At 48.0% G+C, this 23,632-nt stretch overlaps 1 protein-coding gene across 1 annotated transcript in view; it reads left to right on the forward strand.

Moving 5' to 3' along the window:
* LOC149339435 (atrial natriuretic peptide receptor 2-like) overlaps window positions 1–17,824 on the forward strand; it is a 169,547-nt gene extending 151,723 nt beyond the window's left edge. Inside the window, exons 7-9 of the mRNA XM_089548223.1 lie at window positions 7,142–7,240; window positions 8,751–8,842; window positions 16,956–17,824. Coding sequence (XP_089404349.1) covers window positions 7,142–7,240; window positions 8,751–8,842; window positions 16,956–17,072 — 308 coding nt within the window. The 3' untranslated portion in view covers window positions 17,073–17,824. The remainder of the gene's footprint in view (window positions 1–7,141; window positions 7,241–8,750; window positions 8,843–16,955) is intronic.
* The last annotated feature ends 5,808 nt before the right edge of the window (window positions 17,825–23,632 follow it).

A 23,632-nucleotide genomic window follows, 5' to 3' on the forward strand; every position in this document is an offset into this window, starting at 1 on the left:
GCGATTTCCCGGATGCTTTGAGCGCTTGAGCTCCAAGCGAGAGTTCAGTCGCGCTGTCCGCGATTTTTGAAGCTTGGCGAGTCTCGTTTTTCGCTCCCTGCGACTCGATCTATATTTTTTTTTGCCTCCGTCTCTCGTAAAATCGACGAACATGCCTTTTTCAACGACAGCTGTTCATACACTCTAAACAAGAACTCCCATATATGGGAGTAAAAAAGGCACCCCCTTTTACCAAAGGGAGTGCGCTAGAGGGAAGATAACTCCCTTTTTACTCCTTTCTGTATAGAGCGTGTAGAAGTTCCCCTAGGGCAAATGTCGTGACGTAGTATGCCGCATCTCCTCAGCGGCCCACAGTTACGATTGTCTACGAGGGCTGTAAACATAGAGTTTCTTACTATTACCTAGAGGGAAAGCTGGCGGCGCTGCACTTCAGCCACCATGGACGCTGAAAGCATCATGGGGTGGTGAGCTACTTGTTGCGGGACAGTCGTAATTTTTCGGGAACACGGAGTGGCACTACTAAGACGCTTCATTCCGAAAACGCTGTTCGTGTGTGCGCAGACGACTTTCGCGCGAACGCAGTGTGCAAAACTCATAGTAGTGAAAGCGCGACGACACACGACGCCAATAAAAGGTTTCACTTTTCTGAAATGCCATTAAAAACCTCTTATGGTGTTTAAGCAACAAAATGTTTTTTGAAAACATATTTACTTTTAAAAGTGTGCCTGTTAATTACGAAATATTAGTTTTTGTAGTGTTCATTACTTGGCCAATAGGAGAGCTAGCCATGGCTTATTTTTGGCGAACTTTGCACTTAAATGCTTTTCTGCTCGTTTGTTGCAATTTACAGACAGGATATTGAACGTTAGGACATTCTTGATGATCGAATAGCGTTTATTTTTGCATTATTTTTTGGCCAAAAGTTGAAGTTCTGCAGTCGGTAGCTCACCGCCCCATGATGCTTTGAGCGCCCATGGTGACTGAAGTCTCGAGGTATCTCCATGCAAACTCCCATAGACGGGCTGCCAGCTTTCCCTCTAGGTAATAGTAAGAAACTCTATGGGTGTAAATAACGTGGGGTCTAGGTAATGCGTGATATTTTACTCTATGTTGCCCTCTCCGCTATAAACCGGGTTTTGAAGTGCTCCCTTTTCGTGGCTTCTGTTGGGTGGTATCTATACGCAGCCTTGCATTTCTTATGTAACAGATGTTACGAACCCATCGTTTCACCCATAGCGCTTGTGGCGCATATGTCAGCACATTTGGCCTCACGTGGCGCTGTTAACGTTTCCTGTTTTCCGTCGTGCGAACATTTACATAGTATCTAAGGAGAAAATTTAGATTTGATTTACTGATGTTTAACGTCCCAAAGCGACAGAGGCTATGAGGGACGCCGTAGTGAAGGGCGCCGGAAATTTCGATCACCCGGGGTTCTTTAACGTGCGCTGACATCGCACAGTACACGGGCCTCTATCGAAATTCAGTCGCCGCGGCCGGGATCGAACCAGTTTTGTAACGAATACAAGGGGGTAAAGAAGAATGTAATGCGCATGCCAACCCAACGTAATAAAACATTCTGAAATGGCACTTAACAAAAGGAAAAGATGGGGAGGGTGCAATACGTCTATTGCTGTCACTTGTTTGGCCCTGCACTGTAAGCGTGAATTACCCTATAAGGGACTAAAAAAGGAGTAAACCGTCCTCGAGTGTACTCCGTCTTTGGGATAGGGCATAGGGCCGAACTACACTAGCCGAACAAGTGACAGCAATAGATGTATTGCGCCCTCCCCGTCGTTTCCCTTTGTTCAGCGCAATTTCGAATTTTTATGCGAAGCATACTACTTTAGCTACCACTTCAGCCCTTCACCGTGGTTATGCGCCTCCAAATCACGTAATACATGACGTCACACCACGAGACACGATGACGTCACGACAGTAGAGAAACGGGGGCCCACCTCGCGCCGTCGCTGTGGTTGTGCGCCTCCAAATCACGTGATACATGACGTCACACCACGTGACACGATGACTTCACGACAGTGGAGAAACGGGGGCCCACCTCGCGCCGTCGCTGTGGTTGTGCGCCTCCAAATCACGTGACACGATGATGCCACACCACGTGACACGATGACGTCACGGCAGTGGAGAAACGGGGGCCCACCTCGCGCCGTCGCTGTGGTTGTGCGCCTCTAAATCACGTGATACATGACGCCACACCACGTGACACGATGACGTCACGACAGTGGAGAAACGGGGGCCCACCTCGCGCCGTCGCTGTGGTTGTGCGCCTCCAAATTACGCGACACGATGATGCTTCGCATTCTCCAGGCTTAACCAAGTTAAGCCTCAGCCATTTTTTTTGTTACGTTGCGTTGGCATTCGCATTGCTTATCTTCACCCTGTGTATTCGTTAGAAAAATTAAGTCCCGGGGCAAATTTCTATCGCTGAATATATACGGAGTGTGTTCAGTTGCAGCGAAGGCGTTCGCACTTGAAAGAATAGTGGCGTGATGCAGTTAGCAATGGAATGAGGAATTGAAATGCGGCACAGTAGGAGTTGCGTTTAGCAACCAGGGGAGACCACACCGTAGATGAAATCCTCCAAATTGAGAGAGAGCTTCGCATGTTTTTAAGACAGATTCCGTACCCGCGGCAGACAGTTAAGCATTCAGCATTATTTCGCCACGATGAAAAATGCATCAAGTGCTTGGGCAGCATACACTGCCCCGATTAGGGAGTGCAGTAGAGGACCCTTTACTCCGTTTTTGCTTCTAATCCCTGTGCGTAGAGGCACAAAGTCTCGAGCCCTTTTTAAATTTTAATATATTGTATATACGCTGACATTTGTCACTGCATGGGTTTTGAAATCAATAAGCAACCGTACTTTGGAAGTTTTTCTAGACTGTGAGAGCACCCACTCTGCAAATTAGGTCGTATTGGACGAGGTTAAGAAAAGAAAGGCGGTGACTGTCTCACTCTGGGTGGACACCTTAACCGCGCCCTAAGGGAAGGGATGACGGAATAGAGAGAAAGGGGAGCAGGTAACATTCTAAGCCCGAGAGAAGCTCTTTAATTAAAAGAGAATTTCGCGGTCGTTGCGAAATTGAAATTTGTTTTTGAGGGAAGGAAATGCTGCAGTAACTGTCTCATGTATGTCGGTGGACACCCGAATCGAGCTGTAAGGAAGGGATAAAGGAGGGTGTGAAAGGATGAAGGAAGAAAGAGGTGTTGTAGTGGAAGGGAAAAAAAATGAAAATTGAAAATTGGTTTTCGGGCAAGAAAGAGACGCAGTAACTGTCTCACATATCTCGGTGGACACCCGAAGCGCGCAGTAGGGGAAGGGATAAAGGTTTGGTTTGGTTTATGGGGTTTAACGTTCCAAAGCGACTAAGGCTATGAGAGACGCCGTAGTGGAGGGCTCCGGAAATTTCGACCACCTGGGGTTAAGGAGGGAGTGAAAGAAGAAATGAAGAAAGAGGTGCCGTAGTGGTGGGTCTCCGGATTAATTTCGACCCTTGGGGATTTTTAACGTGCACTGACATCGCACAGCACACGGTAAATTGGTAAATTGGTTTTTGAGGAAAACAAATGGGGCAATATCTGTCTCATATCTCGGCGGACACCTGAATCGCGCCGTAAGGGAACGGAGGTAGGAGGGAAAGAAAGAAGCAAGAGAGCACACGGGCGCCTTTTGCGTTTCGCCTCCATCGAAACGCGGACGCAGTGGTCAGTTCCGAACCAGGGCTCCGAAATAATTTCGACCAGGCTTCGATGCTGCGGCGCAGGCCAATGGGCTACCGGAATGAGCGGACCAGCCAAGGCTGCGGTAATTGACGTTGATTAAAGTTTTCAATCAATCAACCACCTTACGCTGACTTGCTACTCTGCGTAGGGAAGGGATTCGGGGAAAGAAAGATGGGATAAGAGAGGCGTAAATGGGATGACAAAGTTCTCTGCATAAAGAATGCGCATGGAGTGTGCTGAACGGAGGGATTAGGGTTTGTTTATTAAATCTAAATAATCATATAAAAATTGCTGCCGGTTTAGCATTGCTAACCCCGCAATATTTAGCGAAAGCAGGTTTTATTTTTTATTTTGTTGGGTTGAGGTGCGGTGGCTCAGTGGTTAAGGCGCTCCTCTATCGAGTCGGAGTACCCGGGTTCGAACCCGACCACGGCGGCCGCGTTTCGATGGAGGCGGAACGCAAAAGACGCCAGTGTGCTGGGCGAGGCCAGTGCGTTAAAAATCCCCAGGTGGTTGAAATTATTCCGGAGCCCTCCACTGCGGCACCTTTTTCTCTTTTTCTTTCACTCCCACCTTCCTCCCTTCCCTTACGTGTGGTTCAGATGTCCTCCGAGATATGTGTGACAGATACTGCGATTTCATTCCCTCGAAAACCTATTTACCAATTTCCACTGACCCAGGGAGTCAGTTGCGCGCCTTTCCTTTTGTCAAAATTGACGGACACATACAACGTTGTCAACGCCAACCCCAATGAACGCAGTGAACGTCGGCGGCCCACTTGTTTGGTTTTTGAGGCAAGAAAATGGCGCAGTACCTGTCACATCTTGGTGGACACCCGAACCGCGCTGTAAGGGAAGGTATAGAAGGGAGTGAAAGAAGAAAGCAAGAAAGAGGAAACTGAAAATTGTTTTTTTGAGGAAACGAAAAATTTGGAGGACGCTTAAGCTTGGCCTTCAAGAGTGGAACGCGACAACGTCTTCCGTCTCTGCCAGAGAGTCCACTTAACGCTATCACCCGTTCGGCGCGGCGTTTTGCCCATTGAACAAATCGAAAATTGGTTTTAAGGCAAAAGCCTTTAATTGCTCATGCTCGCGGTTTCCGTCCATGCTGGGAAAGCAGGTGAGCGTCTTCTGATGACTTTTTACAAATACATTGCTGTTCCCGGCAGTCATGAAACACTTCGACCCCTCCTTTTCTGGCCTCTGCCCATACTGTACGGAGGTGGCTGACACCTACCATATGGTGTGGGCATGCCAGAAAAATCCTTCCCTCACCCCCCACCCCAACCCAACCCGAGAGGACTGGGAGGCGGCCCTGCTCGGCTGCCACAACCTTCCGGCCCAACAGGCCATGGTCCGGCGTGCCCGAGCGGCGGTAGAGTCAAATGGGGTCCCGGAATAGGGACCCCACCTAGTATTGTGAGGGGGGTGGCGCACTAGGGGCCACCTCCCAAACTACCTCTCTATGTGTAACTTGTAATAAATGCTTTTCACCACCACCACCACCATGCTCGCGGTGTCCATCCGTGCTCGTGGTGTCCGTCCATACTCGCGGTGTCCATCCGTGCGCTGGAATCGTGCCAACTGTGGCTTCTCCTCCGCACAGCGGCGCAACCTCCTCTGTAATTTCCTTTCCAGAAATTCATTTCCTTCATTACGGCCCATCTTTCTGTTTCTTTCACTCCCACTCCCTCCCTTCCTCTACAAACGGATGACAGGTGTGCACCGAGATATGCGAAACAGTCTTCTTTCACTCACACTTCCTCCCTTCCTCTACAAACGGATGACGGCTGTCCACCGAGATATGTGAAACAGTAACTGCGCTATTTTTCTTCATACGGCACCTCTTTGTCTTTATTTTTTCACTCCCACTTCCTCCCTTCCTGTACGGTGTGGTTCGGGTGTCCACCGCGACGGTTGCTAGGCAACGGCTCATATGGCCGCATCAACAACACAACAGCGCGACTCAGGCGTCCACTGACACGGGGAGCCAGTTTGCGCACTCGCTTTCCTTAAAATGATCGGAGCGTGAAACACCAACGCCAATGAACACAACGAACGCAGAACGGGCAACGGCGACGCCGCGAAACGGGGGCCAAAGAGCTGCGCTGTAAAACACTACAATAAAAAAAGCGACCGCAGTCGCCAAAGATAATAAAAACCGCACATGCGGGAAGCCCGCCACACTCCAAGCGGTTCGGGGAAGCGGCATTGGGTTGACCACAAGGCTTTCGCCAAGCACACTTTAGAATTTGGATCCAAAGTGTCCTCGGTAATTTTTTGAGGGGAGAAATCACGCAGTAATAGTCTCGCTTATCTTGGTGAACATCCGAACCGCGCATGACACCCAGCACACCATTATAGGTCGCCGGTTGCGATCACTGCCTCGAGCTTTTATGCTGCACGAAACGCTGAATCGTATGATAACATCCGGAGCATTCTGCGGGAAACGGCATGATACGTTTTTTTGCGATGCGTCGTGCTCACTACTACTACGACGCCGACGGGTTTTCGACCGAACGAGCTGTCGCGTAAAACTCGTCCCAGTGCCCGGTTGAGGCTCATATGTCTGCGTTGTCTGTTGTCGCGACTGAAGGAAGGACTGAAAGTACACGGGCCTGCCCACTGGCTGGCGCTGAGCCACAATCGCTGCCACGTGCAAAGGAGAGATGAAAGATGTGAGAGTAAAGATTGAAAGACAGATTCGGTGATGCACGCGTCACGTGACTTTCTCGATACTAGCCAAGCCGCTGCTCATCCCTCCACCCCCTTCCTCTCAAGCTGGATACAGGTCAAGAACGAAGAGGCTTTTCCCCTTCAAAGGAGCCCCTTCCAGCCAGTGGCGTCTGCCAGTTCTCAGGAACCTGCTAGCCTGACAATGCAGGGAGGGACTATGCCCGGCCACGGAGGGAGGGGGCTTTCCCCTTTCATCTCCCACTCCCGGCATTGTCAGGTTTGCAGGCTCATGAAAATCGGCCGTCGGTGTTGGATAGAAGGAGTCCCTTGACGGCGAAAAGCCGACTTTTTTCTTTAACTAATGCTTTCCGCTCGATCCAACCGAACGGCTTGCACGCATTTCCGAACATGAAATAGGTTGTAAATTTTTCTTTATTCAGCGAAAATTCTACCGCTTTCTTTCCTCATTTCTATTTTTGCGTATTCTCTTCGTTTGTCTCTTTTCTCTTTTTCTTCTCTTTCTCATCGTGGCTTGATCAATGCCTTAAGTCGGAAATAAACCTTTCTCCCTCGCTCCTATCTAGCTTTGCTTCCTCTTGCGCTAAATTTGAAGAAAACCAGATCGTATGAACTCGTCAACCAGCATCCGTGCGCGACCATACGCTCGCGCATACTGTCGGCGCGTGCCACGTGACGTTCCCCTTTTTGTGTGGATTCTTGCGCAGGTCCCTGCGTGGCGGGCGTGGTGGGTCTCAAGATGCCTCGGTACTGCCTGTTCGGAGACACGGTCAACACCGCCTCGCGCATGGAGTCCACCGGAATGGGTGAGGGCGGAAACACGAAACGCAGCTGGTGGCGGCTCGTGACACGACGCAGAACTAGAGGCGCGCACAAAACGATGCTTCTTGCTAGGCAGGGCACGTTTCTGTCCAGAGTCATTGGCCGCCGCTGTCTGCTCTCTCGTTGTAGTCCCACCCTGTTAGTAATTGTGTGTCTGTGTGTGGGGAGGGTTAGGGTTAGCAGGTCCGCAAGCGCCTGTTAGTGTGAGTGCTTCGTATAATCCTCTGTGTTCCTCGACCCTACTCTCCCAGCCTTACACACATGCACCACCACTTCAGGAAATGGTGCTCTCTTGCGACCGAGGATCACATTAACTGAACTGCCTTTTCCATGCTTTCTTTTTTTCGTTCATCTTTTGTTTCCGGACTTGTGTCACGTCGGCCTGGTGAGGCGTACCCAGTTTTTGTCGTTATTTTTTCCGCTGCGCTTGTATTCACGTCTTCTCCAGAAGTACGTACGAGGTGCGTCAGAATTAAAGGGAACATGGTTTAGTTACAAGAGCACAGTGTGTAGTCATTATAGAGCTACATGAGTTGGCGGACATATGGCGACGAATTCTCAATACGTACAGAACAACAGCGCATTTACGTCACGAAGCCCTGCTCTGTTTGCCTTTGACGAAAATTGTGTGTACTTGCTTTCCCGTTGTGTGCCAAGCACTTGTTCTCTCTTTCTTTTTCTGTTTACGGATAGCTTCCGCATGTGGTGCTTTCACAATTGTAACAATTTCGACATATAACAGTTACTCTACCCGTGAGCAGTGTGTACTATTAGCTTAGTGCTAGAAACGTGTTGTAGCTGTGCATAAACTCAAAGCCCGATCCCACTGCGAGCCGTAACTCCTATATGTACAGCCTTTGTCAAAAGTTTAGAGCCCAGGGGGTTTCCTTCTGAGCACTATTGTGGCACTCCTGTAGGATTCATGGAAGTCCTACGCATCGGAGGGAGCAGGACCAAAAATCTTCTTACCTTCAGGAGATTTGGGACGCTGAGGACGCATTACGAGCAAAGCAGTGTGGCTCAGAAGCACACCCCCTGGGCTCTAAACTTTTGACAAAGGCTGTACATCGCATTGCTATCAGTGGCTTACGATGCAGCTTTGCATTGTGCTGTACGCACTACGACATCATCATCATGTCCACAGCGAGGGTGGCTTTTTCATAGTAGCACTCTCTCTCGCGCGCGCACGCACGCATGCACGCGAATACACACACACGCGCGCGCGCGCACGCACACACGCACATACGCGTACGCACACACGCATTCACACACAAAAGTTCGTTCGCGCGCGCACACACACTGATGATAAACAGAAGAAAAATAAAACTAGCGCGAGATGACGCGCACGCCTGAAATAAATGCGTAATCTCCTCTGAGAAGCAAACGACACCACAGCCTGCATTCAAACGTACACATTATCATTCGTCCATACTAATCTCAGCCAACGCCGATATTGTTCGTGTGTTTCTCTTTTTCTTTTGTTTCACATGCCAGCCTTGAAAATCCACGTCAGCTCGGCCACGAAGTCAGTCCTCGACACCTTCAAGACGTTCCAGCTGGAGCTTCGCGGGGAAGTGGAGCTGAAAGTAAGTGAAGCTGACTTTTAATGAAGAATCAGGACAAATAGAGAAGTTGGTTTGGTTGGTTTATGGGGTTTAACGTCCCAAAGCGACTAAGGCTATGAGAGACGCCGTAGTGGAGGGCTCCGGAAATTTCGACCACCTGGGGTTCTTTAACGTGCACTGACATCGCACAGTACACGGGCCTCTAGAATTTCTCCTCCAAAGAAATTCCAGCCGCCGCGGCCGGGATCGAACCCGCGTCTTTTGGGTCAGCAGCCGAGCACCATAGCCACTGAGCCACCGCGGCGGCCAAAATAGAGAAGTGATTTGCCCGAAAGTATATTGTCAGTCCGAATGTGCTTGGCGCTAATTGTCTCCAGATAAGTCATTGTTAAAGTTTAGCACTAGGAAAAAAAAAAGGCGAAGGAAAAAGAATACAAGGATGGATCCCGCTTTAGAATTGGTATTAGAAAATAAATGACTCAATGCAGCCAATCAAAATGTTTATGACGAAGGTTTTCTTTCGTACAAAACACGCGAATATGACCTGGTTTGAAAAATTAACCGAATGACATCCCTCCAACATCGTTGCTATAGGGCCTTTAAACTTGAAAGTATTTTTGGTACATGTCATCCCTTTTGTCAACATTTGCGCCGATCTTCTTTTAGCAGTGATGTTCTCTTAGCAGTGATGTTCTTTTAGCAGTGAAGAAATAGGCGCACATGTTTCTACATAACTGTATATATTGTCGCGAATGGCTCGCCGCGCCTATCTTTGCGAGAATAATTATCGCTCTCTCTTTCCAGTTTGTTACAGCTTCCCAAAGGTGGACATAACGCTGTGTTGCGCGTTTTGGGTAGACAACGAGGGAAACCCGGCGTGACAAGGACGATAACGCCAATAAGAGCGCCGCGCTTACCTATAACCATAAAGATTAATTGTCTGATTGTGTCATGGTACGTACCTCACGGCTGTTGCCTTTACGTCGCGTAAAGTTTTTTACGGCGTCGCCATAAAGCATTTTTACCGCAAGTAATATAACTCCGCGAGCCTCAGGACGTCAGAATAGGGGCGCTTATTTAGTACGGAGAAGAGAGGCGAACACAAACAGCACAGGGTGCCGGTGTTCCTAAAAAAAAAAAAAGGAAATAGCGGTCGCCTATATAAAGGCAAGACACAGTTTACAAGTATGCCGCATTTGTTAATCTTCTTCTGGGCCAAATACAAGAAGCACCGAACTATGCAGCATACTGCTTCAGATGCGTCGAAGAATATGAAATATGAAAACGAATGCGCAGTATGCTTTGTCTCTGAACACAGCTCATAATAGGATAGTCTGCTCAGGTGAGGTGTATGTATGCATCTGCTGTACAGTTGGTGAGTATTTGGCCAGAGTAATCTTCTTGACTTCGGGAAGAAACGCGGGTTGAGCATAATTCGGCTGAAATTAAGAAAGTAACTCAGAGGGGGGGGGGGGGGGGGGACATATGACGCGCAGCACTTCTAACCTAATGCTTACTGGATGACAGAGTGCGTCACCCAAAAAAGAGAACGTAGCTAGGGTCGCAACGAGTAGCAACAGGTGCTCGGCGACTGGCAGGTGTTATTGGCATCTCGGATTAATGTGGTGGTGCGGTGATGACGATCATTATGCCCAATAATGGCGGAGCATTAAAGGCGCTCTTTTTGCGTGTAGTGGACTTCCAACAGAAATGAAACCCCGCCAGAAATGAAACCCTTGAGCCCCGCCTATGTGCATGGTTTGCTTCAGTTGTGCCTTGTTGTCAGCACAATTTACGTCTCAACATTCGCCGAGAGGGCTAGTCGTCAAATTCTGTGCTTTGCCATTTATTTATTTATTTATTTATTTATTTATTTATTTATTTATTTATTTACGGAAGACTGCTGGCTTCGTGGGTAGCTTCCTGCGGGCATTGCTATTGCGCTAGCAATTATAGGGACCATTCCCCGCATTTAGCCTTTAGGGGTTTGAAGCTTGCTTCTTGCAAGTGGCCCACCTATCGTGATGGACAGGTGGTAACCTACCCAGGTGTGTAGGTTACCACCTGCCCCCCCCCCCCCCATATATATATTATGGGGGGGGGGGCAGGCTGTGATGACGTCACAGTGTCACGTGACCTTGGTGGCAGGTGAGCCACATGCTTTATAATGCATGTGGCTCACCTTTTATAAACAAGACACACCCCGACAAACATTTCAAAAGAAGCAATGTTTAATGATGCAAAAAATGCGAAACGCACCCTGCTAGCGCACATAATTGCATTTGGGCTAACTACGCAAATCGGCTTCCATTTTTTTTACCCGGCTTTTTAGGTCTCGTTTCTTTTTTTTGCAGCTCCTATCAGCTTAAGCTGTAGTTGTTTCAGGAAATTAACCTAGGAAACAACTAAATGGACTCACACGCACGTGAAGGAGGACAAAAAGCTGGACAGATTGAGCACACTAGAGTGAAAATAAATGAGTTTATTCTTCATGGCTTCTGTTTAGACGCCTCATTGAGTTAGCTGCGAGTACTGTGAGTAAACCTTCCCGTCTACAGAATTAAGGCAGTGGCGTGTTACTGTTCCCGATTTTTGTTTTCTCTTTCGCCTCTCTATTTCCGTGTCAGTAACCCTTTCGCACGTAATACTCACGTGATGCATTTTCCGTCGGCATTTCTTCGCAGCATCGTCTTCTGTACTTTCTCCACATAATTTATTTGCCTTCCTCCTAAGCAGCTCTTCAGACTCAGTTTTCATTCTCTGCTGCTCTCCTCCCCGAACAGAGCTTTTTTCTTCATTTTAGAATTTAGTGATTTGCTGTGCTTTGCTGCATTGCCGTTGTGTACTGCGGCAAACGCATCTTTGTGTCGCATTCCGAAGCAATCGTACCTTCCCAAAGCGAAGTGGAGAAATGCATTATGGAAAAATTTCGTTGCGGCATAATGCTGTGGTACGAGCGGCAGTAAAATTGGGGAATACCGTAGCACAAATTGCGTCAGCGCAGAACAGCAAGATAATTCGAAGGGAAATTCAGGGCGCACAGAGCTGCGGGGAGAAGGAGGTTACAATGGCAAATAAACTGCGCACAGAAGAAAGGAGCTGTATACAAAATATATATACTGTATACTTTTAAGGGAATCAGCGGATCCTTGTACGAACATAAAAGAAGCAGTCTACAAGACACAAGGCAGGACGCAGCCTTGTACCGTGTCGCTTCTCTCTAGTGGGATGTTATTTGCTGCTACGCCTAAAATGGGCACCAACAACCCCAAAAGTAATTCCTGTTTAAAACAAAAAAGCTTTTTGCAGCCTTCGAAACCGCTGTGCGAGGTATATAAAAAAAAATGCACAACTTGCCTCTCTGACTGCGCACGCCAAGGAGAAATCAGGCTTATATCTCGTAAACGTTTTACGCTGCGCATTTCGGTCGGCCGTGATGTCGAAAGCCTCCCACCAAGGGCCTGTCGGAAACGCATCGATCCAATCAGGAAAGAGGGGTCACATTTTTAAGGCTGCCCCTGTATCCTGTCGCGTATGTGTACAAAGCGCATTAATCTTTTATCTGCGCGGGCGCCGTCCATTCCATCTCTCCAAGTATATGTCTTCGCTTTTCTGTACGTCGCTGTGCGTGTTTGCAGAGTGCTGAGCCAAAAAGGTAGTTACCCTCTGCCCTAATTTTATTTATTTGGGCATCAATCCACCGGCGTTGTGAATAACTTAGAAAAGCGATCTCACTTATTCCTGGACTCTTTTCCAGCACCCTTTTCTTTTTTTCTTTTTTGGCCGTGGAAGATTGTGAAACAAGGTCATTTGCGTAGATTTTGCTTTCTGGTTGTCAGTAATAACCTAACGGATGAGTCTTTTTAGCATTTTTGCACCTTAATATTTTTATATTGTTTTCTACTTAACCATCACGTAGCTTCTAGACGTTCATAATGCTGTTCTACCCCTTGTTTTTAAGAACCGCGCTTTCTTTAGTGAGAAACTTACGTTTTTATAGGCAGCTTTGTATTTATTAATTTTTCAATTCACTGCGCCTGCTGTCGTCGTTTCATGTCTTCTGGCTTTTTATATACGCCCCTTTTTCAATTGCTGTTTCTGCCGCCAAACGTCGTTGGGTTCGGAAGCTTGGCAAGATTGGGCCTCATTCATGTGGCTCATCCCGGTCGAAAAATACGACAAAGCTGGTCCCAACATACGAGATTTTTTTGTTGTCCTGTCGTTACGCCAGATTTTTCTCTAGGATTTCTATCGTCGCGGCAAAACTGGCTCTGCTTTACGACAGGGAACTGCACAGTGCTACAGCGAATCCTGTTGTAACTACAAAGACTTTTGTTGTCAGATCCGAGAATGCTACAGAAAAATCTGGTGTGACAACAGAAAATTTTCTGTTGTGTTTTTTGATATGTTGGCACTAGCAAAGTTTTATATTTTATGTCATATTGTTTTCTTTAGCTTCTAGGCACTCTGCTGGGGAATTGAGGTAGACGACAAAGTGCACGTGTTTCCAAGGCCTAACTTTATGGAGCACAGATGATACATTATGTATTTCGTTGTCTAGTAGTTAGGTCGAACAGCTTTGCGGCAATACCGGGCCTCTTTCCCTGTAGTATTTACAGAGGCAAGGGCGAAAGCTGACTGCCAGATGGGCACAGAACACCAGGGACCTTCTGAATAATCTACGATATTATCAACTTTTCTTCGTATCCTTTTTTCCTAGTTTTGATACTGAAGTATGCATTAGGAGAGCCGGTTCTCTACTCGGATATGACACCGCTCTCTCATCTTTAACCAGCGGTTAGGCATCAACTTCCAAATTTTTTCTTCATAAATTCCACCGATATCAGAACGAGTATGCCACAGCCATCATTGTAGAAGTCACGCGGTGCCGGGGAATAGTACGCCGACGTATATACCCTGAAACATGAATAATTTATGCTTCCGAACACTCCCACACTTATTCTTGGTGATCAGACGAATGGGACAGCAGTAATCGGAATCTCCGTTTCTTGTTTGAGTTGTTGGCGACTGTCAAACTGCCATCCTCGACTATTTTGATGCTTGTATCTCGTGTCCTAACTAACAACCACTTCTCTTCCTTTACCAAAAAACAAATAATAATAATAATTTCTGCGTTCTTGCATGCCCTGTCCTTGAGCCGCAGGGTAATACCGTGGCAGTGACGTTGTGTGTTTACAGTGTTACTTCGTTACCCTTCACGTTCTATAGCTTGTTGAACCAAAATACTGCATGTGTGTTGCCTTGTTACCATTTACGCTCCATTGCAGCTTATACAGCGAAACTGTCTTATTACCACTTTTGTTGCGCACTATTTTATTACGATTTCTGTTGCATAACTGATTGTGTAATACGTGGGTTTCTTTGTGTGTCTTCCCTTTTTCTTCCCTGCCTAGTAATGTCATGCTGCTGTTGTGGGTGTCTTATAAAACATTCCGTGTTAGCATACACATTCACGTGGAACTTTGCAGTTTACTCTTTGTGTAGTGTTTCGGGCAGGTCGTTGCCCGCCACGTCGTCTCTCCTTGGGCGTTAATGTTTACCTCTGCCTCAAGGAGAAGCTTATGATGCAATTGGGCCCCAGCTACCCCCCTTTATAGCATGTTCATGTAAATTAAAAAATAATAATGACTCCTGAATTAAGGTTGCGAACTTTAGTGACGTAGTTCAAAGGCTTACGACCAGCAGCTGGTAAAATGTGCACCACCAGACGTCTACGAATCAACTTACTTTATTACGTTGCGAGTTCAATATATATATAGTGTGAGTGAAATATCACGCTGTGACTCTCAGACGTTTTAATTTTTATTTGGCTTGATATTTATCGTGTTCCTTGAAACAGAAGGGGAGGTTGGTAACTACTGGCGAGTTTTTATTTCTCCAACGCCGATCTTCTCGTCATTTCATTTCATTTTATTACCTTAAAGACCCCTCGCGGGGTATTACATAAGGGGTGGGATGAGCAGAAAAGGTACAAGACAATGGAATTTGTGATCATGTACAAAAAATGTTCTTTAGATTGTTAGCAAATGATAAAAGACAGGTGATGTCGACGATATGCTGGGGAAGGCCGTTCCAATCTTTAGCTGCACGTGGGAAGAAGGAGGCTGAAAAAGTAACAGTTCGGGCACGTGGGCGAAAAACTTGAAGCGTGTGGCTAGTGCGGTGAGAAATGTACGATGCTGGCGTGATGTAAGGGGCACGGTTAAGTGATGAGTAAAATAACTTGTGGTACAGTGATAGCGTGGCTATGCGACGACGAACGGAAAGAGGCGATAGTGATGATTTAGTTTTTAGGGCTGAAACACTGACGTCGTAGGAGTAATAAGAATGAATGAACCTCGTCAACGTGACCGTTTGATGAAAACATACAAAAAAGATGAGCAACACGGGGTCGGAAAGGAACTTGCCCATTTGAACCTGCCGGCAACTGCGCATGCGTTGATAACAGCCGCATCCAACTCACGGGCAGAACCACGGAAAACACTGATGCAGCCAATCGTATTTTTTGCCCTAATAATAAGGTGAACATAGGTCATAACTGTTCTGAGAGTGAAGCGCTCAAAATGTACATACCAGTCGGTGCAATCATTAATTACAGGACGTTACCGTACGAAATACAGCGCTTATAAGGAGTGCACAGAGAGTAGCGTTTATGCGATGTCACCGGACTGTACGCTAAATACAGTCAAGCGTAAAATGAGAAAGAAGGCCCGAAAGTAAAATGAGAGCGATAGAGATGAAGAAAGAGGCAGAACAGTACTAACCCATACCACGTCTATTTTTTTAGTTATCGTGGCCATATGGGCGTCTATAATGTATCATGCATGCATAGAAGTGCGCGCAGCCATGAACTGGCAAAATACGATCGAAGCTGGTCGTGGCCTCGGACAGCTTTTTGTGCCGGAAAAGCGAGATTTTATTAAGGCGCGGGTGCCGGCCGATCGATGCATAAGCGAGATATGACATCGAGCGCTGAAACGCGTGAAAGTTTGGGTGCAGCAGCGAACGGTCGGACGCTCGCGAAAAATACGACTTCGCGCTACCCAATAAATCTGTTGCTTTCGAAAACGCACTCTATTATGGAGGAATCACATTATTATTTTTATTTGATCTGATTTTGTTCGGTGCGTTACTCTCGTGCAAAATGGGCTGTCGTGATACGATTATTACGAAACTATATGCGTCCTCCTTTTTCGTGCGGTTATCGCGGGGCTTGCACTTTAGTCTTCGTAAGCGTGTCTGTAGGCTTAGCTAGTGAGCGAGGTCTGCAGGAAGGTTTAATAATGCATGACTACGTGGTTTATGTCGCGCCTGCATCGAGCACGCTTCTTTTACGACCAGTGCGTGCCATTCTCTCTAGTCAGGGAAGGGTGCGCCAAGAATGCCCGCTCCTGGTGTTCTTGATACATAGAAAGAAAAAAAATGGAGCTCCCACGTTAAATGAAGTTTAAAAAAAATGCCTCGGAGCGCGCTGTATTGTTATGAACGACAACAGACGTGACGGCATAAACTCGACAGCCAACTTTAGACGGCTGTCGCGTGTTCATACTTGAAGCAACGGTCTGAGACAAAAGCGTTCCTCCTGCACCGGCTGTTTTCATCTGCACGCGTAAGAAGGGTTGCCAGCGAGCGGAACAAAACAAATAGAAGTACTGGCATGTTTTTGTTTTTCCTCTGGGAGAAAGGCCGCAAAGGAAATGGCAAAAGGTAGGGGTGTAAACAGTAAATCAAAGCAGAATAACGTTGACTGCCACGTAGAAACTGCGTGCAGGCTGTGACAGTCACCGCATAGGAGCGTACCCAATTAGATTGCACCCAAGTCCGATTACGTGGGAGAAAACCTTCGTAGTCCATTACCAGCACGACTTCCGCAAACTCCCCAGATATTCCCCGTTTGTAATGACGCACCTGGGCTCGACAGACACGACTGGTTCGCCGGTTAGACTCTGATTGGTCTGCTGCCTACGCAAGAAGTATCAAGGGAACTTTTTCTTCGCCTGGCCTGCTGTTTTGTTCCCGCGTGTTTTGTTTTTGGCGGATTGTGCGCACGCCATTGGAGTAGTGACTCTATAGGGCATTGGCTTGAGAGTGCACTCTTCTGTTCTAACCGCAGGGCAAGGGAAAGGAAACTACGTACTTCCTGCTGGGTGAAGACCCACCACCCGCGCAGCCCCTGAATCCTGGGCTCAACTTCAGGAGCAGCCAAGCGGGACAGCGGACCGATTCCTGAGGGATACTCTGCTTGGAGAGCGTCCAGTGCAGGGCGCCTAGTGCAAGACGTCCAGTGCCGGACGTTCAGTATACGACGTCCAGTGCAGGCATACACTGCAGGGCTCCTAGTGCAGAACACACAGCGCCACGTGCTCAGTGCAGGGCAGAGTCCAGTGCAAGACGTCCGCTGCACGATGTCCAGTATACGACGTCCAGTGCAGGGCGCCCAGTGCAGGGCGCCCAGTGCAGGATATCCAGCGCCGCGTGCAGAGTGCAGTGCAAGGCGTCCAGTGCAAGGCGTCCGGTGCAAGGCGTCCGGTGCAAGGCGTCCGGTGCAAGGCGTCCGGTGCAAGGCGTCCGGTGCAAGGCGTCCAGTGCAAGGTGTCCGGTGCAAGGCGTCCGGTGCAAGGCGTCCAGTGCAGGATGTCCAGTGCAGGATATCCAGTGAGGGCACCCATTGAAAGGCGTCCAGTGCAGCGGCATCTCTGCATAAAAGAACGCGACTCCTCGCGTGGTTTTTTTTCCGTGTCCTTCTTCAACTCAGCAAGATACTTCCAGACTTCCAGCGCTGCGCGCCCCATCTTTTTCCTCGCTTCTTCTGAGCTGGAGGAATGCCACACTTCGCGTAGCGACTTCACCTACAGCTTCACAGAGTCTATAAGAACAATCCCGAGTGTTCCGGATGCGCCATCTATACGATGTTGGATGACCAGAATGGCTGTCACGAACTTAACGACAAGAGAAGGAATGAAAGATGTTCTCTTACCCTTCTGACGCTTCTTTGGTCTTGAATTTGCTGGTTACAGAAGTGATCCAAATACTTCTTTTTTTATAACTTGATTGTTTCGTCGTGCCACCCGCGTCTCCACGGTTTTACTTGTTGAACTTTAGAGAATATGATAGCCTATAGCTCGCAAGATCCATTACTTCCTTCAATCACGGCGTACACCAGTAGGTACGCAACCCGTTTTGCGCCGGGTTTTTTTAAAGCAGGGATATAGTATGCCGCCAATGAATGGAGCTCTTCTTTTGAACCCTTTGTGACAAGCCGATGAACCACTTTAAACCAGGCATGTAAAATGCACCAGCATTTCCCGAAACCGCCGGTGTGGCTCCGGAGCGTACCTCTATTCTAACGCTTGTTTCGCACGCATTACATTTTTTCAAATGCCTTAAAGTACGCCTAATTGTTTAAATAATGACTTCTTGCACAAATGAATCAAAAGAAGTACCACTTACATCTTGAACAGCGTACAGTATCATTAAGTTGAGACATCAGGACCCGGAAGATCTTGCCTAATTAGTCGCCAGACAATGTTGATAATTTTTTGTGTGCTGTCTAGGCATGCTTCTTACAAATAGCTGAAATTTTGAGATTTCCTCCGGTGGGATCATTATTCGTTACTGAAGGAGTTTGTGGCATGTGATAGAACAGCACCTACTGTAAAACTCCCAGTTCTGCCGTGGCCCGTCAGTAGATCGTACGGCAGTCCGTGATCACCCTTATAAAAATGGTCTATAGACTTCTTATAGACTCTATTGCCTTCCTACAGATGTTTCGGTTTGTCTATTCATTGTCTACTCTCTATAGAAAAAAATTCTAAAAGTGCATGGCCACAATGTTCATAGATGGTCTAAAGACTGTCTATAGAATTTGTATTGCCTATAAACTATAGAATTCGTCTATAGAAAGTCTGTATGGCCGTGCCGTCGGGAGCTGCTGTGTCGGAAAAGAGGGGTGGCCTGAAGCGAGTTTCAGCAAACAGCGCTTTTGATGGTCGTCTTGTCATTTTTCGCTTTTTATGTCGATCATTTGGGAAATTTTAAATTTTGAATAATGCGAATACATTGCGGTTAGCAGTGATAGTTCGATTTTAAAAATCACGTACATATGCAGTTCGTTTACAGGTAAAACTATACTCGTCATAACAGCCTTTATGGGACTTAGTTCGTATACAGTATATGAACTGTCTGCTGATATTAGCACAAGTGCAGAATAGTTCTGTGTATGTGTGCTCCTTTCGTGAAACGAGTGTTCTGTTCTATTGCGCAAGTCTTTTATGATTTTTTTTATTGACCCATTTTTCTCCGCTTTTTCACTTGCTTTCTTCTTTACAGCTTTGTTTTGAATCGTTTTTTAGGATGCAGCCGATGGTCAGGGCGCTCAAGAGCAAGACTGCAACTTCCTCGTCCCTGAGCCGTCAGAAAATGCGTACATTTAGCAATGGTGCGATACAACCCAATAACGAAGCGGGAAATGCCCCTCAAAGGAAGCCTTGGAGCCAATGGCGTCGACTCATTGTCATGACGTCATGGTTAATCCTCCCCTCCCACCGGCTAGTGTGACGTCGCAGGATTACCGCGAAGTCATCAGCCGACGCCATTGTCCGCAGGGCCTTTTTTAAAGGACACTTGCCGCTTCTTCCTTGAGTAAAAAAACAATGTCATAAATTACCAACTAACCCGATCAGCTACGCTTGAAAGTTCCTTGAGTTGTATCTTTTTGGAGGTGAAATACCTTAACTTGGTAACGCCCCTCGTATCACCTTGATACCGATTGTGAGACTATGAATAGTTTTCATTTATGCATATATAACTACATGAATTGCTAACATACTTAAAGAAATAGTTTTCACAAAATATTTACAAACGCCGCCGTGGTGGCTTAGTTGTCATGGCGCTCGGCTGCTGACCCGAAAGACGAGGGTTTGATCGCGGCCGCGGCGGTCGTATTTCTATGGAGGCGAAATTCCAGAGGCCCGTGTACTGTGCGACGTCAGTGGACCTTAAAGAACCCCAGGTGGGCGAAATTTCCGGGGCCCTTCACTACGGCGCCCCTCATAGCCTGAGTCGCTTTGGACGTTAAACGCACATAAACCAAGCATATTTACAAGGTCGAATGTCAAGGTCAGTGTCAGCGTTCTTAAAGAAATAGAAGGCCAACTGAAAGATAGATTGCGTCGTCGTAAAGAGTGGGCTCCATGTGCGCGAAAAAGAGAGCGACGCGACGAGGCGGTGTGGCGACGTCCACTGCGTCGTGAGCAACCTCCAAGTAAGCGAAGGTGGCAGACGACGTGCACCAGCGACGTGCACAGCGGTCTCTATTCTTGCGCACTCGAGCTTAGTAAATACGCCCTTAACCCGTTCTCTCTCAAAATTTTGTGGGCGTGCTCATAGCCAGGGCAAAAGAAACATTTTCTCTACAGCGGTGGTGTCGCGGCAGCGGCGATTACGAAGTCGGCGTGCTTGCGGAGACGAAATCGCATCACGGATTCGCGGGGGAGGTGCGCTTTCGTTCGGTGCCTGCGAACACCGGCTAAGTAAAAACACTCCCATAAAGTGTCACCGCAATCTGCTTTTATGTGAACAAACTGTAATATACAAGCGAGATTACGCGCCGCGCAAGTGTTTCTGCACGTGTATCCAATTTTAGCCCAGCGGCACGGTGGATCTAGCGCCTGTATCCGCGTCGCGACACGCACCTCTCCCTGCAGTGCTCCCGCTCGTATAGCCCGCTCCAAATGTTGTTAGCCCTCCGTAACCGACAAGCAGATTGTTCTCATTAGTTAAATATTTAAATGCCGCGGGTCTGCCTCGCAGCTACAGAAAAGCAAACATTTTCTCTACGGCGGCGATGACCAGGACGACGCGTTGTTGAGGCGAAGACAGATCTCGGAGGAGAAGCTGTGACAAACCGGAAACGGCCTGTGGGTGTCTGCTGGTTGGCTGATCACAGAGGGGACGACGACGTCGCTCGCCGCTTGCAGCCTTCGCGTTTGCGGGAGTTTTCGCGTACATGGAGCTCAGCCTTAATGCTGCACGAGGAGGCGATCAAGCAGTTTTTAATAGTTTTTAATTTTTTTGTTATTTCTCAGAGTATTTGCGAACAATTTTGTTGTGCTTAGACGTTCGGAAACCATAAAAATTAGCTGAATGTAATTATGCTGTAATCATTTTTTTCTTCGTGAATTTCACCATTTTTCTTTTCACATTTCTGCAATTAAGGGAGCATTTGTGATGCAATCCTGGAATTTTATAACCTTTTTTCGTCGATTTCAGTACCTGGGCATTATACGGTTAACGTCTAATGATGTGCTCTGGAGCGGCCGCTTCGCACGCTCCTGTTCTTTGTTCTCGCCGCAACTTGGACGGGGTGTGAGACGTAAAGCGCACATCTAAAACTCTCAAAGCTCTCCTGGGAAAACACCACGTTTACGTCCACGCTGTTTCAGCAGTGGTACAGGAAACAACCTGCACAACACGGTACGCACGCGCTCGCTCGTCCTATAGGTGGCAGTGCGAACCTGCACAGTCTCTAACAGTCGACGGAGGCACCTCATCGCGTCAGCGATCGACTCCATTTGGCGCGTTCACCGTCGGAGCGTGCCCCGAGGCAATGGGCTGCTTACAACAGCGTATGGATGGTGATCAAAGTGCTTGTATTTTGCTTGATTGAAATGGCGAAACAAGTAAGTGTCTGTGGCGCTAAAGAGTGTCGATTTTTTTTCCTCGCCGCTTTATTCACCGTCGAAGTCTGCGCTTGCCATCGTTGGCTCGGGGTCGAACCCAGGAAAAGGCAGATTCAAGAACGAGACTTTGCCAAACTTCTTGTCGAATGTAATTGATAAGAAAGATTTGATGATGATAATGATGATTTTTTTTTTCATGACGGGTAAGGAGAGCCATGGCAAAAGGCGTTTTCAAAAGTCTTCTTAAGGTGGGCTCAAAGACCGATTCCCCAAGCATTTCACCGCAAAGTAGCTGAGCACCAGGCCAGAGGAAAGCTTGTGCCCACTGTAACACCGGCGGGTACCTGCCGGCATTGGGGATCGAACCTCGCACCTCCCTTATGAGAAGAAAATGCTGTAATTACAGGAATACAAAAGAACAGTAAGGAATCTCGTATATTTGGGTACCCCCTGGCACATTTTGCGCACCCAGGAAGGATGAGGAGGATGGGTGGATGGGGTACGACAAGCCACAGCCCGCCATAAGTTTCAGCGGTCAAGCAATTTGCTTTCTGCGATATTTATGCATGACGCTTCAACGTAGTGTTCTTCGCGTTTTCGCAGTTAAATTATCCTCTGTCAACTATCCTCAACAATAAGGAATACAAGGATTATTTATGCTGAAGAAGAGAAAGGATTTTAAAATGGCAGAAGTGTGCACGGCGAAGACGGAGTTGGCGGAAGCATTTTTCTTTTCCTTTCAAGCTTCAACTTGACTGTGTGTGGAAACAGCTGGATAGTTCGACTTCAAAACCGTGGTGCCTTTTAATGCGACAGATTGTCTTTAGAATTAAACGAATCAAAGTCACCTGCGAAGCTTATTACAGTGGAGATATCATCCCGTCCCTTTGTCAAGCGCTGATGCATGTTGTGAAAGCACCTTTGCCTTTGTTTGCAGCAAAGTTAGCATTTCCTAGGCTAAACCAAGTCGTCGGGCGGCCTCCGCAGCATCGAACGATGCTGTTCGTGACAGCCTAACCTGACTGAATTCTGCAACAGTCTCATTAGTGCTCTCAACCGAGCCAACTGGCGGGAACGAGGAGACGCGAGCGATCGGGTCCCTTCGGAGGCAGCGACGCGTCGTGCAACACACCTGCGTCGTAGCCCCGAGGGCGAGGCGCTATACGTGTTCCACTATGTAGTGTCAATAGCCGACAGCGTGTACAATACGCGCTCAACCCGTTCGAACCTTCATAATTGTCGAAAACATGGCCTTCAATGGGGGTCGCGAGCAGGTTTGGCATTGACAACTACAAAGTGAGCTCCTCAGAGCCAGTCAGCCATTCGCCGGAGCCCAACTGTTAGCGCAGACAAGGGGAGGTGGGAGCGGCCGCCCCGCCGTCTCTCGCCAACTCAAGGTAATCCTGTTTGCTCCCCGCGCGCGAGCGCCGGCCCGCGTCGGCAAATGAGCCGGCTCTTGGAAGGGGGTCGCACATCGAACGCGCTGCCTTTTTTGCGTTTGGCCTGCAGGGGCGTACGCGCTTTTGTTGTCAGCTCTGCTCCGACGGTGAAGCGGCCTTTTGCGGGTCTCCGACCGAATGACTGTTTATTTTCCTTCAGGAGAAGGAGATGGAGGGGGGCGGGGGGGGGGGGGGGGGGGTATGCAAGCGACTCCACGCGTGTGGGCTCGAGTCAGCGTCTCCTAAGCCCCTTAGCTCTGGGAAGGAGAGCCGTTGGCCCTATGCAGCATTCGGCGCCGTTCGACCCATGACGACGGGTGCGAAAAGAACGTGCGAAGCTATCCACCCCCCCCCCCCCCCCTTACCCCCAACTTTCTCCTTTCTTTATTTTTTCTAGCTGAAGTTGACATTCGTCCAAGCCCACAGGCGAAATAGCACGACCCTCTATTTATTTCTAGAGCGTGCTCAACGCCCTCATACACTCATGTATTTTTATCGTCAAACATATTCCCGAGCCGAACATGTCTGGGCTGTAATGTGCCGGGGAACTGCCGCTATTACTTTCGCGCACTGATATAGATGATGACGGGGCAGAACACGATTTGATGCCTTTTCTGCATCCTGAAGCTAAATACGGGAAACGAAGCACGCCATAGCAGACAGGGGTTCCG

The sequence above is a fragment of the Amblyomma mixtum genome, chromosome 6 (assembly GCF_055824585.1).
Source record: "Amblyomma mixtum isolate Tamu chromosome 6, ASM5582458v1, whole genome shotgun sequence".
Taxonomy (NCBI): Eukaryota; Metazoa; Arthropoda; class Arachnida; order Ixodida; family Ixodidae; genus Amblyomma; species Amblyomma mixtum.